We start from the raw sequence: 17,268 nt of genomic DNA, 5'->3' as shown, positions 1-17,268 counted from the left end.
GTAGCACCATCAATGGTGTTTGTAGTTTAGGGGAAGGGTTAAGGGAAAAATGTTATTACACATCCAAAAATAGATGTTTAACAACAATGTAAGTATTTTTACGAAAATTGTAAAGATCAACTTTCATTTTGTTTTTTGATCTTGATTTCAAAAATTTCTTGTATTTTGAAATGCCAACCTTTTGAAAAATCTTATCACGCCCCTTTCATGATTCACTTAAAAACTAAAATATTTGTTTAATGCCCTACATAAACATTTCATACAACAAAGTAAACCTTTTTTTTAAATTATGAATGAAAATTTGTATAAGTATTATAAATATATACTCATCAAAGTTATCTCTTAAAGTGTTAATAAAAAGCTTATATTCATTTTTTTGTTGGTAAAAAGTTATTTTATAATATATTTTTATTAGCATTGACTTTTTGAAACTGATTGGTGTTATGTAGCTAATTTTTGTTTTACAGAAGGGAATGAGAATCAAATTAAAGCTAAATTAAAATACTAACAACCTTACTATGAACAATGTTTACACAGCACAGGAGACCAATTTTAAGTGAATTCTGATAATGGAGTTAAAATTTTTTTTTATCATAGAGGTTCAGAAAATGTTTGATATTTCAAAACATTGTGTTGTACCAAACTATAGGAAATTTTATAAACTCTACAAAACCTTTGTTGATGTCTTGATAAACCTTTATTTTTAGACCTTTTTAAAAAAAATTGTACCTTTCCTTTCCCAAAAATTTACACCACCTTTGACTGTAGCTAGCTTTGTCTTATTAATACCTGAAAGAGTAACTAAATCTACGTTTTTAAAATTTGTTTTAACATTGTTGCTTAGTACTGGATTAGTATAGTATAATGACCAATCAAGCTACGTCATATTTGATAAGATCAACACAGAACTTCAAGAAAATTAGTCAGAAATCTAATAAGACATAACCTGGTAAAAAATAACAAATATTCTTTCATTTCAGAAATCCTTGGAAGCAGTATCTTAGCATCATTTCTCTATAATCCATTTCTTATTTTTATCTGAACACTAGCTGATTAGTGGACTGTGCCGCCTGGATTCCACTGTGTTCATTATTCTCATGGTTGTGAAATAATACTGTTAAATAACAATGAAACCCTGAAAAGCTCTCTTTCCTCCAATGTTTCCATTTTTCTTACCAGAAGCTCTTGCTATAGACAAACATATCCCTTTTGAGGCCAATCTCATTACCCTAGATAAGGTATATTGTAAGACGCATAGTCTACTTCGAAAAACGAAATAAAAAACTGTATTAGGAGGATTGCTAATTTGTTGGGTAGTTGTTTTTAATTTGGTGTCAACTTAAAAATAAAAAATTTAAAGAAAAAAAAATTGTTTTTAATAATGTTCCTTTTATCATACAAGAAATACTTTTTTCCATATGAAAACACATTTATTTTGTTGTCAAAATTATTGAAGCCATACTATTAGTAATAGTTTTTTCTATAAATTAACATAATTTGAGTGTGATTGCCTAAGAACATGACCAACAGTTCATTCAAGTATTTTTTGTTTAATTCATTAAATTCATTAAACAAGTGATGGCTAATGCCTTATTCAATTATTATTTCACACATATGCAACAGTAAATCATACAGTTTTCAAGTTTTTTTTTTAAATTTTGAATCTGTGTACAAAATCCATGAATCCTTTGATCATTTTCTCATTATTAGAACCTCCTCCTTCCAAGTCATACTTTATTTCACTTATCATTTTGTCCCTATAAGCTGTATGTCAGAGGGCTTACACTTTTTCTATGATTGTTACTACAATAATCATATTGTTGTGTATTATTTTTTGTAACAGTTTATGGCAATCTGTCAAACAAAGCTTTAAAACTACCCAAAAACCTGTAATAGCAACCAGCCAAATAGTGCAGACTCTTAATTAGTGAATGGATTATTTAAAATTAAAACTGCTGTGCTACTTATCAGTAGCACAGTAAGCACAAATAAAAATTTCAACATTTTACTTTCATTCAAATAAAAAAACACCTGAAAAATTTGGGGACATATTGAAGTTAAAATTTCAAATTCAAACATGGAACATAGTATTATTTAAAAGTATCTCCCAAATATATGATGACATAGTAGAAACATATTGGCACTCAAATTTATTCAGCACAATTTATTTTATTGAACATAGAATATAAGGGATCAGAAACTATCAAAAATGGTACAAAATATTAGTATTTTCATGAGTTTTAAGATCATTTGGAAGTTGTTGAACATTAAGGTGCAACTTTGTTATCAACAAAAAATTGAGTTCAGTTAATGGGATGAGAAATGCACTAGTACTGGTACTGCTTTTTCGGTGAAATAAAATTTGTTTTACTTAAAGTCTGGCCTACATTTTATTTTAACAAGTATTCATTATTTTATATTCCTTAATGAAAAATATTATCACTTCCTTTAAAAGTTTGTGATAAAGGATACTGCTGTAAATTATAAAAATCAGACCACTTAATAGGTCCTTCCTTTTGGATATCTGTTTGTCACAAATAGTGACAAAATATGTCGCTAAAATTCTATTTCATGGAAAAAAGTTAAACATTTGACATGAAAAAGATAAGCTCTGTTTCTTATAAATGTGCTCTGTTTCAAAATGAATGTGCATTTTTCATAACGTTGTCATGTAGCCTCCACAATCTGGTTCACACCTGAGGCTGTGAACCAGATTCTTAAGTTTTCCTGTAATACAAAATCAAACATTTGTTACCTGAAAATTTATGAATAGTAATGAGATAGCTTGGGTTTGAAAAATATTATAATTTTGTAAAACACATTAATACCTTTGCATACCTGGCAAAGATAAAACATGTACTTTTTCTGATAAAAAACCAATTAAAAAATAATTGATTATAATTAATATATGTTATTTGTTTTACAGTCATGTTTATCTGTATTCAAAAGTCCTCATTCTATGGACAAAATGATAGACTGGTGTCAATTACGTTTGGAGCCAAATGGAGTTCAACTTATTCTTAAACTTAAGTTTGTTGGAGGAGCTACAAGAACATACTTTCTTCCAATTATTGAATGTGAAACACTTCAGGTATATTATCTTATTTTATTAATTTTATCATTTTCACTTAAAGAAATACATGTTAACTCCATAATATATTCATGTAATGTAAAGCATATGATTTATGGTTTAATTATTTTAAGTTGTATTATTTTTAGGGCCTAGAATTATGTGGTAATAATTCAAATATTATTTTTGCGCTATTTTTTTATTTTATTCTTTGTTTTTTGGTTACACCACAATGAAAAAGATACAGGAGCTAGAAAAATATCTAGAGAGAAAGAGTTAATCATATTTACTTCATTTATATGTATATTTCATCTACAGTTATCTAACATCTTTTTTTCTGTGTTAACCAGTTGTTAAGAAAAAACTATTAGATCCAGCTTGTTGCAATTGCTGAAAAGTGGCTATTTCAGTTTAGGTATAAACTGTCTTCTCATAATTTTAAAAGCATGTAAACATAAAAAAAAAAAATTATAACTGTTCCATACTTTTTGATTGTTTTTTCAATAGCATTCATTCCTACAGTAGAGTCAATTTCCTCCATCACCTGGTCAAAAACTGTATAGTTCTTGACTGTTGGTCAGAAATTACTACATTTCAAATGTTCATTTGAAATGAACATTTCAATACATTTCATACAGCTTGTGCTGTATGAACACAGCACAGGCAGTAATCTTTTTGTGTTTTCATTATTTGTCTTTTTCCCTCACCAAATTTCATTTCTTAGGTTTCTTGTTAAGAATCTCCAAGTGTGCCTCGCAAAGATTTCAATTCAGGTTAATTGATATTTTTCTGTTTTATACATGTGAGTCCGAATTTCACATGTGTAAAACTTAGGTACTACAATCACATTGTAGAAGTTCTTTTGTTGTATTCTGTTTTTATATTGTTATATTTTATTGTTTTCAATGAAGAATCTATAAGATCTTTAAAAAATTATTATTCTGTATTTTTACCTTCTTTATGCAGTTATTCTTAAATATTTTAATAATTGATATTTGTTGTGTACTTATTTATTCATTAGTTTTAGCCATCCCAATTGAAAACAATACTTTAGTTAAAACTTTCTGCCTAGCATTTTGTAAATCATTCTTTTCCTGTATAGAGCACTTCTAAATATCATCCCTGAGAATTTATAAACTCTGAGTTCTTATAAAGTTGCTTATAGTCACATATAGTTATGGTACTTCCACTGCAATAAACTGTTAAAAAATTTGATTTTTCTTGAACTTCTCCATATTTCACTCCATCTTAAATTGGCATTGTTTTGTGTAAGACAAGAGCTTTTGTTCAATAAACCTCAGTTTTTATACATTTTACATCTCCCTTTACTATTAAAGTAATAAATTATATTTTGTAGTTTACCAGAGAGCTACCTTCAAATATAGATTGCTATTTTACCACCTTTAATGTGAGTAATTTAAATAACTTTAGAGATTTTATGATTTAATTTTTGAAGAATGCTTAACATAATTTGTGTTCTGTTCTGTGGATAAATAACAATTTTATAAAGAATATTAAGCTTGTTATTAAAATAGTTTTTGCTGCTATCTTGAAATATAAAAAGCTTCTTTTTTAAAAAAGACTTATCATGAGATAATAACAAAGTAAGTTGTTACCTTGCAGCACTTTAAAAACTCATTTTTATTTTTCTCCCAGGTAGATTGTTTTATAGTAACTTAGAGTAATCTCTACATATTTGCTAATAACAGTTTCAAGTCCTAGCTTATCCTGATGAAGATACTGCATCAAATTTTTCCCAAATTTTGAAAAACTTGGCATTTTAGAAAGAAGGAAATGAAAATGTAAAAATAGGTCATTTTCACCTGAATTTTCTGTTCTTTTCATTTGGGAGACTTTAACTATTTAAAAATGTATTATTCCATTTTTTATCCTCTGTGAAAAATAAACATAAACCAATTCCTAAGTAATCTTCACTTTTCACTTTAAATTCTACAAGTAATTATTTAACCACAAAAACTACACCAAGTAAACATAGAATGCTTTAGAATATTTTGCAATTTTAAAGATACATGTTCTTAATACCCACAGATCCAGTCAGATGGCTGTTCTGGATAAAATTTTACCCGTACTATATAATTGCTTACTTATGGTTGTCCTTGAGAAGGAAAGACATGTTTATGAAGTGGTCCTGTATATTTTTATTAATCTAAATTTATTAGCTAGAAGCATTATTTTTCTGTACTCTACTATTCTTTAATTAATGTGATTTAATTTATTTAAATAATCTGTGGATATGAAGTAATTAAAAAGTAGAAATAAAATTCAAGAAAGTTATTTTTTTGTGAATTCTAACAAAGTTATAGTTTACATAATATTAATTATAAGGAAAACAGGTTTGAAAATGTCAGCGGATAAGAGGGTCACTTAGGTGAAGTTAGTAATGTTATGCTCCAATGGGCTGGTCTAGTGGTTAACTCATCATCACAAATTAGCTGATTTCGAAGTTGAGAGTTTTAAGGTTCAAATCCTAGTAAAGGCAATTACTTTTATATGAATTTGAATACTAATCATGGATATTGGTGTTCTTTGATGGTTGGATTTCAATTAACCTCACATCTCAGGAATGGTCGACCTGAGACTGTACAAGACTACACTTCATTTACATTCATACATATCATCTTCATTCATCCTGAAATAATTCATTATGGTGGTTTTGTAGGCTAAGCAGAAAAAAGAGAGTAATGTTATGCTATTTTAATTAAATTGTAAATTGTGGTTTGTGATGCTAGATTATTGAAGGAGGAAAATGATAGTATATCAGTAAATAAGAAACAAGTGGAAAAAAATATAAAAAGGTCTGTTAAGGAATTGCCAAATGATATTATCCAAAACAATCAAGAAATATATCAAATTAAAAAATTTTAAAACAGGAAAATTATCAATTAAAAGCTTAAGTCATTCAATTTAGTCTGGAGGTGGTTTATAATACCATTAAAATTTTAGAAGGAGGAAAATAATAGTGCGAGGGCAGTTCAGAAGGTAACTTACATTTGTGTGTAGTATGGAGATGGGTGGGGATAGAGCCGCCATCTTTGCATCAAAACGTTTCTACACTCTGAACGCATCAAGCTGTCATAGCATATGGACAATGATTTTTCTATTTTGTTCATTTAGAATTACTGAAGTGTGCGCATCAATAGAGAATCTCGCAAGTTGTGAGGTGCGTTAAGCGATTGTTTTTACTGGCAAAAAACCGCAAACCAAGTGAAATTCATCGGCAACTTTGCGAGGTGTATGGAGATGGAATAATGAGTGAAGGTGGAGTGAGGCAGTGGTCCATTCACTTTAAAAATGGCTATATCAATGTGTATGATGAGAACCACAGCGGTCAACCCCTAGCATTGTAACTGATGAACTAATGATGAAAATAAACGATAAAATTTGTGAAAATTGCTGCATTACAATAACGGGAACTCTTGATTCATTTCCCCCAAATTTCAAGAAGTTAACTGCATGATATTGTATTGGGGAAGCTTGGTTATCACAAATTTTGTGCAAGATGAGTGCCAAAAATTGAAGGCAGCAGATTTCTACCGAGAAGGAATTGAAAAGCTTGTGCATTGTTATGATAAGTGCCTCAATTTAAGTGGCAACTTTGTAGAAAAATAGTGTAAGATTGTCCCTTTCAAATGTATGTAATAAAATTTCTTTTTTTTTTATTTTGTTGTTTTTTTTTAATTTTAAAATGTAATTTACTTTGTGGACAGCCCTCATATATTACTAAATAAGAAACAAGTGAAAAAAAAAAATATATATATATATTCTATAAATATAAAATATATAAAATTAAAACAGGAGAATTATCAATTAAAAGCCAAAGTCATTCAATCTACTCTGTTAGGTGGTTTATAACACCATCAACATTTTAAATATTTCATTTTTAGAAGGTGAAGATTTTTGTAATTTTTTTCTAGAATAGCCAAGACTGTAATTTTTATATTCAATTGCTAGAAGTTTATCAACTGAAAAAAGTAAACACAATCAAGAATCCTATGAATATTTATTAGATTCTTAAAAATCTGATGTGGATCCACATGACTTCCTTCAAAACTCTAATAACTGTGGAACCAGTGAAAATAAGTACCACTTATGATATATCGTCGAAAAGCTCTTAATGAGGGCTTATTACTGCAGTTAAGAAAAAGTCTAAAATTCAAATTATTTTGGATTTTGGGCTTTTTTGGACACTTTTGGTTCACTCGATTGCAATCAAAAGCGTAGGTTACAACAGATGTTACTAGATGAAACCTGAAAACCGGAATTTTTCGCAATTGCAATACTTGTTTCTTCATATAAGGAAGTAAAAATTTGTAATAAATTACAATTTATGAAATTTCTTCAAATTAACATTACAACATGTCCATGAAAGGATATTCCTAGCAGATAAATTCTGTTTACAAATATATCTTACCAGCATAGTTGAATTTAGCTTTGTTTTTCAACAAAGCTAAAATTTAAAAAATAAAAACATGAAGTAGGCCTGGTTTTGTTACAATAAATTGTATGAGAATTAAGTTAGCACTAACTTAACCTAATATAAATGCTTTATAGTGCTACAAAGTCTAAAGAGAATTTAATGAGAGCTTTCCAGTGGATCCTTCTCAGGGAAAAGGCAATTTGATGATTCTGAAATCAGATGATTTCACAACGAGGAAGCCTCAGATACTGATCGTAGAAGTTCTTTGGAAAAAGGCCACTCAATTGTACTAAAAGTAAACGACTGCAGGAAGAGTTTTCTTTCAGTCCATAATGAACAGTTTTTTCATACCTCACAGCAGAAGTTGAAGCAGTGATAAAATACTAACTCTAGAGAGAGGATTTTGTAAGAATGAAGGTAACATAAATAAAATTATTCAGCTTCCAGTAAATTTTTAAAACATGATGTTTTTCGCTATTATGTTTGAAAATTAAACATAGTAAAGAATTTAAAAATAAATTGTATAATGACACTGAATTAGAACCAGGCAGCTGTTCTATCTTTACAGATAAGTAAATAAAATAGTATTATTTCAAAGCCAAAGTATGAAATTAAATTGATATGGAGTAATTTTAATAAATTATTTTGCTAATTTATGGAAAGTTCAAGAAGATTGTATTTTAATGGTGAGGATGTTAATCATCTCTATTTACATATTACATGTACAATTCAAGCTTACAATTTGGAGATGATGAAATTTAGAAACAAATGACAAGAATTTTAGAAAGGAAAAAATTGTTGGTTTGATAAATAATATAGGGATGCTAAACGGAGATTTAAACAATACTCGGGAAATAAATTAGGTAACTGTGATGTAAATTTTGTAGATCAATGTGTTAACTCGATTAAGATGTATAGATTTAAGTCAAATATAACTTAAATCAATTAAACTAACACTGAGACAGACTTCCAAAGTGAAAATGCAGGCAAATTTTAGCCTACAGTTACGAGCGGTGGATTAAAAAATAAGGTACTCCCTTGCCGTGTTCTTGAACTAAAAGGAATATATTAATGCCGTGTGGTGGCAGCACTGGTTGTGTAGTCTTCACGCTCCCCCAGCAGCAATTCTGTACAATATTCAATATGTGTGTAGTTACGTCAATATGGCATGTCCTCTAGAGGTTTTATCCAGCATAGAAGTACATTCAGTAGTCTGATTTTTGTAGAAAAACTACAATTGTGAAATTCTTTGCCAAATTGTTGAGGTATATGGTGAGAATGCAATGTCATGCCTCATGATCACAAAATAGTGCCAAATGTTCAGAAACTGAAGAACAAATGTGAGTGACAAACTGCGTGCTGGGTGTCCTTCAACTGCAAACACGACGGCAGTACAGAACATGTGAATGAAATGATATTGAGTAACTGGCACATTAAAATTAGAGAGATTGCAAAGTGAACTTAATATCAGTTGTGGTAGTGTGTTTGCGAATATTCACACTCAGCTTGGTGAGATGTTTGCACAATGGGTGCCATATCTGTTGACAGACATCGTTTTGCATCTGCTCTTTCTTTTCTTCAACATTATTCCAGGATTGGTCCACAATTTTTGAAACAGATCTTCACAGGGGATGAGAGTTGGCTGCTTCATTACACTCCTGAAGCTAAACGAGCATCATATTAACGGAAACACAAACATTCGCCACACCAAAAAAAGTGAAATCATCCCCACATGTTCAAAATGTTATGCTGTCAGTCTTTTTCGATTCTGAGGAAGTTGTTTGTAGTGAATTTATGCCCCAAGGAACAACAATCGATGTCAAATATTACTGTAAAACTTTAAAAAATTTGCATAAAACCATTAAAGATCGAAGACCTAGAAGATTGAGCAATGGGGTCATTTTTCTTCATGACAATGCTACTCCTCATTCAGCTCATGTCACAAAGGAATTACTGCAAAAATTCAAGTGGGAAGTTCGGTCTTATCCACCTTACAGCCCTGACCTAGCACCTTGTGATTAACACCTGTTTGGTCCTCTCAAGCAAGACCTGGGAGGGGAACGTTTTGCTAATGATGACGAACTGAAAGAAACAGTCCTTAAATGGTTGAAGGAAGGAAATCTGATGATATTTTAATGAGAGCGGAATTAAAAAAAATGTCATAAGGTATGAAAAGTGTTTAGAAAAACTTGGTGATTATGTCAAAAAATAGATATAAATATGTAGTTTTTTATTCAATAAAAAAAAATTGTCTTATAAATATGTATTTGTTTCATAGAGGCAGTGTAACTTTGATAATTAACATTGTCAATAACATACATAACACACTGTCATTAACTTTCATAGTATAATGATAAAGTTTTTCACATGCCAACAAAACCCCTCGTGACTGAATCACAGGACTTTATAAAGTACGCTAATAAAAACTGTGTGAAAGAATATCATGCAAAATGTGCATCAATTGAGTTTATGTGAAGTCTTCAAAAAATGTTGACAGTTCAATTTGTGATTCTGAAGGGGATAAATCATGTTTGGATCAACTTTTGCAAATAAACAAGGAAGAAATATCAAACTAACTTTAAAAACATTTAATGAAATAAAGTGAAATATATTTAATATATTGTAATCAATTAGAGAGGTACTGAATCAAAATAAGAATTTAAAGGTAGAATCAGGATTGAAATTAGATCTATCAGGGGAACGTTTTGCTAATGATGATGAACTGAAAGAAACTGTCCTTAAATGGTTGAAGGAAGGAAATCTGATGAGATTTTTATGAGAGCAGAGTTGAAAAACTTGTTACAAGGTATGAAAAGTGTTAAGGAAATGAAGGTTTCATTACTTTTTTTCTTTTTTTTTTTGAACAAGATTAATGAATTTAACTGCATTACAGAAGAAATCAAATTTGAAAATCAATTAAAAAAGAAAATGATTTCTTAAAATGAGAACTTACGATCTTGTATTGGAGTTATTGGAACCAGTAGTACATGAGATCTAATAATATGGAATTTCATGGATTACCAAAAACTCTAATGAAAAAATAATCAAGAAGTTGTTAAGAACCTGGTGAAAGCATTACAGTAATCACAATGAAGGAATAAACACTGTCCATCATTTACCAAACGGTAATAAAGATTAGTGTGCCTAGTATTCTGCTCAGTTTTTACTGTAAAAATGTTAAAGAAAAGTGGATGAACAGATATAAGAAGAAACTTTTAGAACTAAAACAGGACTCAAAGGCAAGCATCCGTTTAGAAGAACACACATAAGCAATCAACTACCCGATCATCCTGTTTTTCTCAGCGACCAGCTCTCTCCCTACCAAAAACAACTTTGGAAAGAGACCAAATTGTGGGCCAAAAGCAGTTATGTTGAATTTGCCTGGGTAACAAATGGCTAGATTTTCATACCTAAAAATAAAGACTCAAGTGCTAAAAGATGAACCAATTTTGTAGAATTGAACTAAGTGAAACAGGATGCAATAAACAAAGCTTAGTTATATAAATTTAGTGTTATATTAGGTGGTGGATTAAAGGGTAATTTTTTAGTACACACAGTGTACTAACTTTAAACCAGGATAAAACAAAGTATGTAATGTTTTCACAAACTGCTGCTGACCAACCTATGGATAATCATTTATGATCCCAGTCAGGTGTGGCAATTTCATCAATTAAAAAAAATTCACACAGCATCTTGTGAGATGGTCTCAGTTTCAGAAAATTAATAAGATACATTTTTTACACATTTAATTAAATTATATAGTATTCATATTTTCATTCTTTGATAAATTGTTGCACAGAGGTTTAGGGCAGGGCATTTAATTCTTGCTTAAAAAACTTTTTACTGTGCAGAAATTTATTCTTAGAGCAGTAGCCTTGGGTAAGTTGTGCTTGTGTTCTAGTAACAAATTTTTAAAGAAATGGGTGTTCTAACAATAAGACAAATGTGCGTAAGGAGTTTAATTAAGCATATTAATCTAAACAGAAAAGAATTTTTTTACAAAAAAATTTTATGTAATTATTTTACAAAAAATGACTATGTATAGGAGACAGTTTCAGTAAGCAGTCACAAACTGGTAAATCTGATAACTATTGAATTCATATTTTCAAGGTTAAGTAGTTTCACACTTAGGAAAATATTGGAATGGATATTGGATAAATTTTATAAAATAGTCTTTATAGTGCTGCATTTATTCAGTACATATCTATTTTGAGTTCATGATTTTGGCTTATTTTATTGTAGTGTGAAATTGAAGCCTAAATTGTAAATCAATATTTTTAACTTGATAGTGAATATATAATTATATTCACTAACGTTAAAGTTCGCTTCTCCTAGTGATCACCATTTGAAATGTATTATAATAATATAATCCAGTTTGTAAAGTAATTGATATGAATACTTTTAATTGTTATATTTATATACTAACAATAGTAATTGTATTATTTCGAGGAAAAAATAAAATGTAGATTCATGTTGATACTTAATTTATACTTAAAACTATCTCATTATTTTATATGAATAATGTCTTCTATAGTCTTTTATAGTTGAATGTCTGCAACTTGCTTAAAATAATTTATAACTCAATGGATATACTGCTAACTAGATTCAGTACAATTTTTACTTATAATTACTGCTTGCTGCTAATTCTATTAGTTTCACTAATGCATTTCTAGGTTTATTGTTTATATCTGAACTATTGATAAAGTTTACAGTATGTTGTGTACACCTGCTTACTGCAGTGTATTACTGTGTATTCCTTACTGCATACCTAATAATTTTCTCTTCCACCAATTTCATACAGACACATTATTATCTTCTAAATAATACTAATTCAGAATATAAACACCTATTTGCTATTATTGCACTGTACCCTGAGGTGTCAGTTTTCTGGACATTTATTCAAGATTACAACCGTGATAACATCTCTTTTAGGAAGTGATACACTTGCTCTGTACATAAAGGGCAGCCACCTGTAGTGGAAATTTTGAAATATAAAATTTGAATGCTGGATGCTAACAAAAATCATCAGTATCCTTTTCCTCCATGTATAATCCATTCTCCTCACAACTTCTACTCACCCTACTTATTCTACTAACACTAATGCAGTGATCTGAAATTTTCCTTTTTGTATGATAAAATGTTCAACTTAATTCTGGTTATGAATGAAATATTGTAATACTATACTATATAGAACAATAATACAATTGTAGAATGATATTAAGATTCAGCTGTATGCAACTGGTTTTAATTAGCTAAATCCCCAAAGAAAGATTTTGAATCTTTATTTCTACTGAGTTACTTATTCTATTTATTTTATGAAGCAAAACATTGTTATTCTAAATGTTTATTGTTCAATTCTATTCTGGGACAGTTCCACCAAATCTGCTAACAGATTAGTTTTTCTTCCCTCAAAATGTAGAAGACTATTTTATGAAGAATTACATTAACTTAATAATTAGTGTAATTCAATTAAATAACAGTAATAATACATAATAGTTAATAATAAAACTACTTAGTGTTTTGCTTTTCGTTGCTGTCTTTTTTCTTCTTTTTCCAGTTAATGTTGAATGAATATTTTTAATTTCTACCGACTGTTTTTCATTTGTAGGTGAAATATCAGAAGAGTGATAGAATTAAACTGGTAGCATCCTCAAAACTTTTATCTGGTGTTGTGAAAAATTTTCGTTTAAACGAAGATGAGATTACACTTGGCATCACCAGACAAAAAACTACTTTTAGAAATCATATAGATTCCAGTGGAGGTATAAAATTATTCAGTTTTTAATATTTACATTATTTCTTCTACCCACAGAAAACATTTTTTTTTTGTTTTCAAAATTAATATATTTTTTTCTTTAATGGTAGGAAGAAGCAGACTTCCAGTTTTGTATCAAATGCAATGGGTTGAATTGTAAATTGTTTTACAGATGCAATGAATATTTGGATTAATGTAATCTTGCAGGACAGGAGAATATTAAAGTGTTCCTTCTATCATTACCATTGGATGATATGAAAACATTTAGTCCTTCACAAAACATCATTTTTAAATTCAGTTTGATATATTAAATTGTGTATATAGTAAATTCTGCTTCAATGTAGAACATTTGTGATTATATTTTATTCAGAACATTACAAGGCCTGAATTTGTTAGTTTAATGTCTATAATGTGATTGTATCATCGGCAATAATATTTCAAAATATTTACTAGTACAATAAAACTTTCCTTATACAAAATTTCTTGAACTAAATATTGCCTGCTTAGAGAACTGTGTAGATTTGGAAAGTATTCATGAAATGAAAATACCTGCTTAAAAAAAGACATTCTTGACTCAAATCAAATCCAGCCTAAGTAAAAATACAAAAATAACTTTAACAGAGTAAAATAAGATTAACTCTTAAGTGAACTAACAAATTAATTGTGTCTGCAGAAACTGTAATAATAAACAGTTTATCTTGTTATTTACAATTGCAATACATGCACTTTTAAAATGTTAGTTAAAATTGGTGTAAATGTTGATAAGTACGTACAAATTAATAGTTACAATTAGTCTAAATTTTTGATAAGCATGTAAATTAATATTAACTAAATTAAAATTTTAATGAGAATGTATTCATGGCAAACTGAAAATATAAATATAAAACTGGTTAATATTTCATAATTAGAAGAATTTGTAAAAAAAAAAAACTACAAACTTTTTTTTAATTATTACATACTTTAAACAATTTTTCATACAATACGTACAATAATTCATAATATTGACATAGTAATCAAACCATAAATAAATAATATTGTACAGTAATTTACAGTTAATGATCTATTTTATAAAATTATTGTCATTTGTAAAAGCCCATAAAATATGTCTACTTAGACCATTTTCATTTTTAGTATCTGTTCATTGGTGTGCATTTTTAATTCTTCTAATGCTTGTAACAAATTTTGGTAATTAATAAAAGTGGAATTGTCCAGTTCAATTTCAATTTCTTCCTACTCTTGTTCACTATTGTTTAATTTCTGCAAGTGATTAACCCATTCCGTACATTTTTGTTCACCTGTTTTCGCCAATGTTGTTTTAAAAGCAGTAGAATATCTGTTTACCAAAAAAAAGCAGTTAGGAAGATTTTTAAAGACCCTTATATCTAATAACTTAGAAACTTCAAGAACATTTTTTTTTTAACCTTAGGCCCAAAAATGTATTTTTTGTGACTGAACTCATTAAAACCTCTTAAAAAGCACTAGTAAATTTTTCTCTCAAATTATTTTTTTTTTGTTTTTCACTGTTTTTAACAATTTTTGAGGGGGGCATTTAAAAATTGTAAAAAAAATATTTACCTTAACCGTAAACATTACTAATGGATGTGAATGCAGTGCACTTCATTAAAAAAGATAAAAAAAAATTAATCTAATTCACTGAAATGACATACAACTCATTTTGATTAGGGTCAGACCATGTCAAGTAACAAATTGTTGATTGCATAATCATTTTTTATTTTATAATTTTGTTTATATTAATTCTCTCATTCTTCTAGAGTTCAAAACCAATTTTTTTAAATCTTTTTATGTGCTAGGTTAAATTTGATAAATGCTAATTTTTCCAATATCTCAGAAACTAATTGACTTAGAGACTTGAAACAAAAGTCATTCTATTCTTAACCTAGCACATACAAAAAAAAAGAAAGAAAGATTTGTTTTGAACTATTGAAAAATGAGAAAATGAATTTACAAAAAGTTAGAAAAATTTGGATTGAATGATTTGATATGGAATGAAAATAGTTTCACTGTACTGGAAACTTTTAGTGCTGCATAATACAAAATCTAATCTAATGAACTGAATGACTTGTTTGCTATTTCCAGTGAACCATATGAATTGTTTATCATACAGAATTCCTGTAATGCAAAACAGGCAAACACAGTAGCTCTGTAGAGATAAGAATAATGTACAGTTATTACAAATTTGTCTATTGTTCTATAGAATAAGTGTGTTTTCTTAGACTTTCTAAAATATTTTCTAAATGAATGTTTGAGTTTCTACTGCACAAATTTAAATTTCTTTAAAGTATATTACTATATTTACAGTTTAAACCCTAATTGAAACTTTAAAAAAAAAATGTGTGTTGTCCATTAATTACTTCAGTGTTGAAAATTTTAACATTAATTGTAGCTCAATAATTCAGTTAATTGGTACAAGGGACATACAGTATTAATTAACAAGACAAATTGATGTAGAGAAAAAACTATTTATTCAATGAAAATGAAACACACTACTTTTTAACATAGTCTCCAGCAACATTCAGATGCTTGACCCATCATTCTGTGAGCTTTTTGATTCCTGCAGCGTAGAAGTCTTTACCTTGCTGTTTGAATCATTCATGTAGTGCTTTTTTGACTGCTTCATTGTCGTTAAACTTTTTGCTACATAAAAAGTCTTTGAGCAGGCCGAACAAATGAAAATCAGACAGGGTGAGATCTAGGCTATAAGGAGGATGTGGTAACACCTTCTGACCCAACTTTTTGAGCATTTCTTTCATTCTCTCAGCAATGTCACATTGTCATACAAGAGAATCACACCTTTTGAGAGAGGGCCCTGATGTTTTCACCTTAATAGGGGTCTCACTTCTGTTGAATCATGTTAGAATAGTACACATTGTTCATGATACATTCTTCTAAATAGTCACTAAAAATTTGGACCTTGCAAGTCCCAAAAGACCTGCAACATCACTTTACCGGCTGACACGTGAGTTGTGAATTTTTTTTTTGTGGACAAAACCAGATGTTTCCACTGAAGACTTTGCCATTTGGATTTGGGCTCAAAGTGAAGTATCCACATTTCATTGCAGGTTATTATACAATCTAGAAAGTCATAAGTCATAACCTTCTGCTTCAAACCATTCTTTGAGCTTAGAACAAATGCGAATCTGGGTGTCTTTATATCCTTGAGTCAACTGTCTTGAAAGCCATCTCAAAAACGTTTTGTGATAATTTTGCATGTTATGAATGATTGAATGCACAGTTCCAGCACTAATATTACACACACTAGCAATTTGGGAAATTTTGACTGCCTGTCTTCACAAATAAGATTATTCATGCGATTTTGCAGCATGGTAGCCAAAACTTCAGCTGGTCTTCCAGAGTGATGGAGATCAGTCACAATTGTTCTGCCCAACTGAAACTGTTCCAATACATGTTACTGTGGTTTAAACACTTTTCACTGTACTGTTTTAATATTCTTGATTAAATGTTCACCATATGTCACATTTGAAATAATGAAAACAGTACATTTGAAGATAAGTTCAGAAATAATTTGTTTTTTAGTAATGGCCAATCAGAAAGTTTCTCTTATTTTTTGTCTTATTTTATTGTTTTAAGTAAAACAATATTTGCTTATTTTGCAAACATAATTTGTAACAATAAATTTATGATGTTAGATGTATGTAATTATCATTAAAAAAGTTTTTTATTGTCCCAATGTTGAATACTTTTTAAGAAATGTTGAAATAAGTCTTGAAATATTTTAAAAGTAGAGATAATAGGAAGGCTCTGGGGAAAAATTTAGGAGAAAGGACTGGCTTATCATCTGATTCTGATTATACAAGATTTATTCAAATGGGTTTAGTAAAGGAAATGAAATGCATCAAAACTAACAGATGATTAAGACAAGGCTGCTAATTGTTACCAATTTTATTTAACTTATATTTAGGTGCAGTAGTTCTTTTAAATGTAAACTGTGAGGGATATTTCTAAAGTAAAGACCGCTGGGAAATT

At 29.1% G+C, this 17,268-nt stretch overlaps 1 protein-coding gene across 1 annotated transcript in view; it reads left to right on the top strand.

Moving 5' to 3' along the window:
• Rad9 (cell cycle checkpoint control protein Rad9) overlaps positions 1-17,268 on the top strand; it is a 50,062-nt gene that overhangs the window by 8,435 nt on the left and 24,359 nt on the right. The window contains exons 3-4 of the mRNA XM_075382219.1: positions 2,927-3,091; positions 13,117-13,270. Coding sequence (XP_075238334.1) covers positions 2,927-3,091; positions 13,117-13,270 — 319 coding nt within the window. The remainder of the gene's footprint in view (positions 1-2,926; positions 3,092-13,116; positions 13,271-17,268) is intronic.

This window comes from Lycorma delicatula, chromosome 1 (genome assembly GCF_047948215.1).
Source record: "Lycorma delicatula isolate Av1 chromosome 1, ASM4794821v1, whole genome shotgun sequence".
Classification (NCBI taxonomy): domain Eukaryota; kingdom Metazoa; phylum Arthropoda; class Insecta; order Hemiptera; family Fulgoridae; genus Lycorma; species Lycorma delicatula.
Note: the sequence above shows the minus strand (reverse complement) of the source record. Positions and strands in the feature narration are given on the sequence as shown.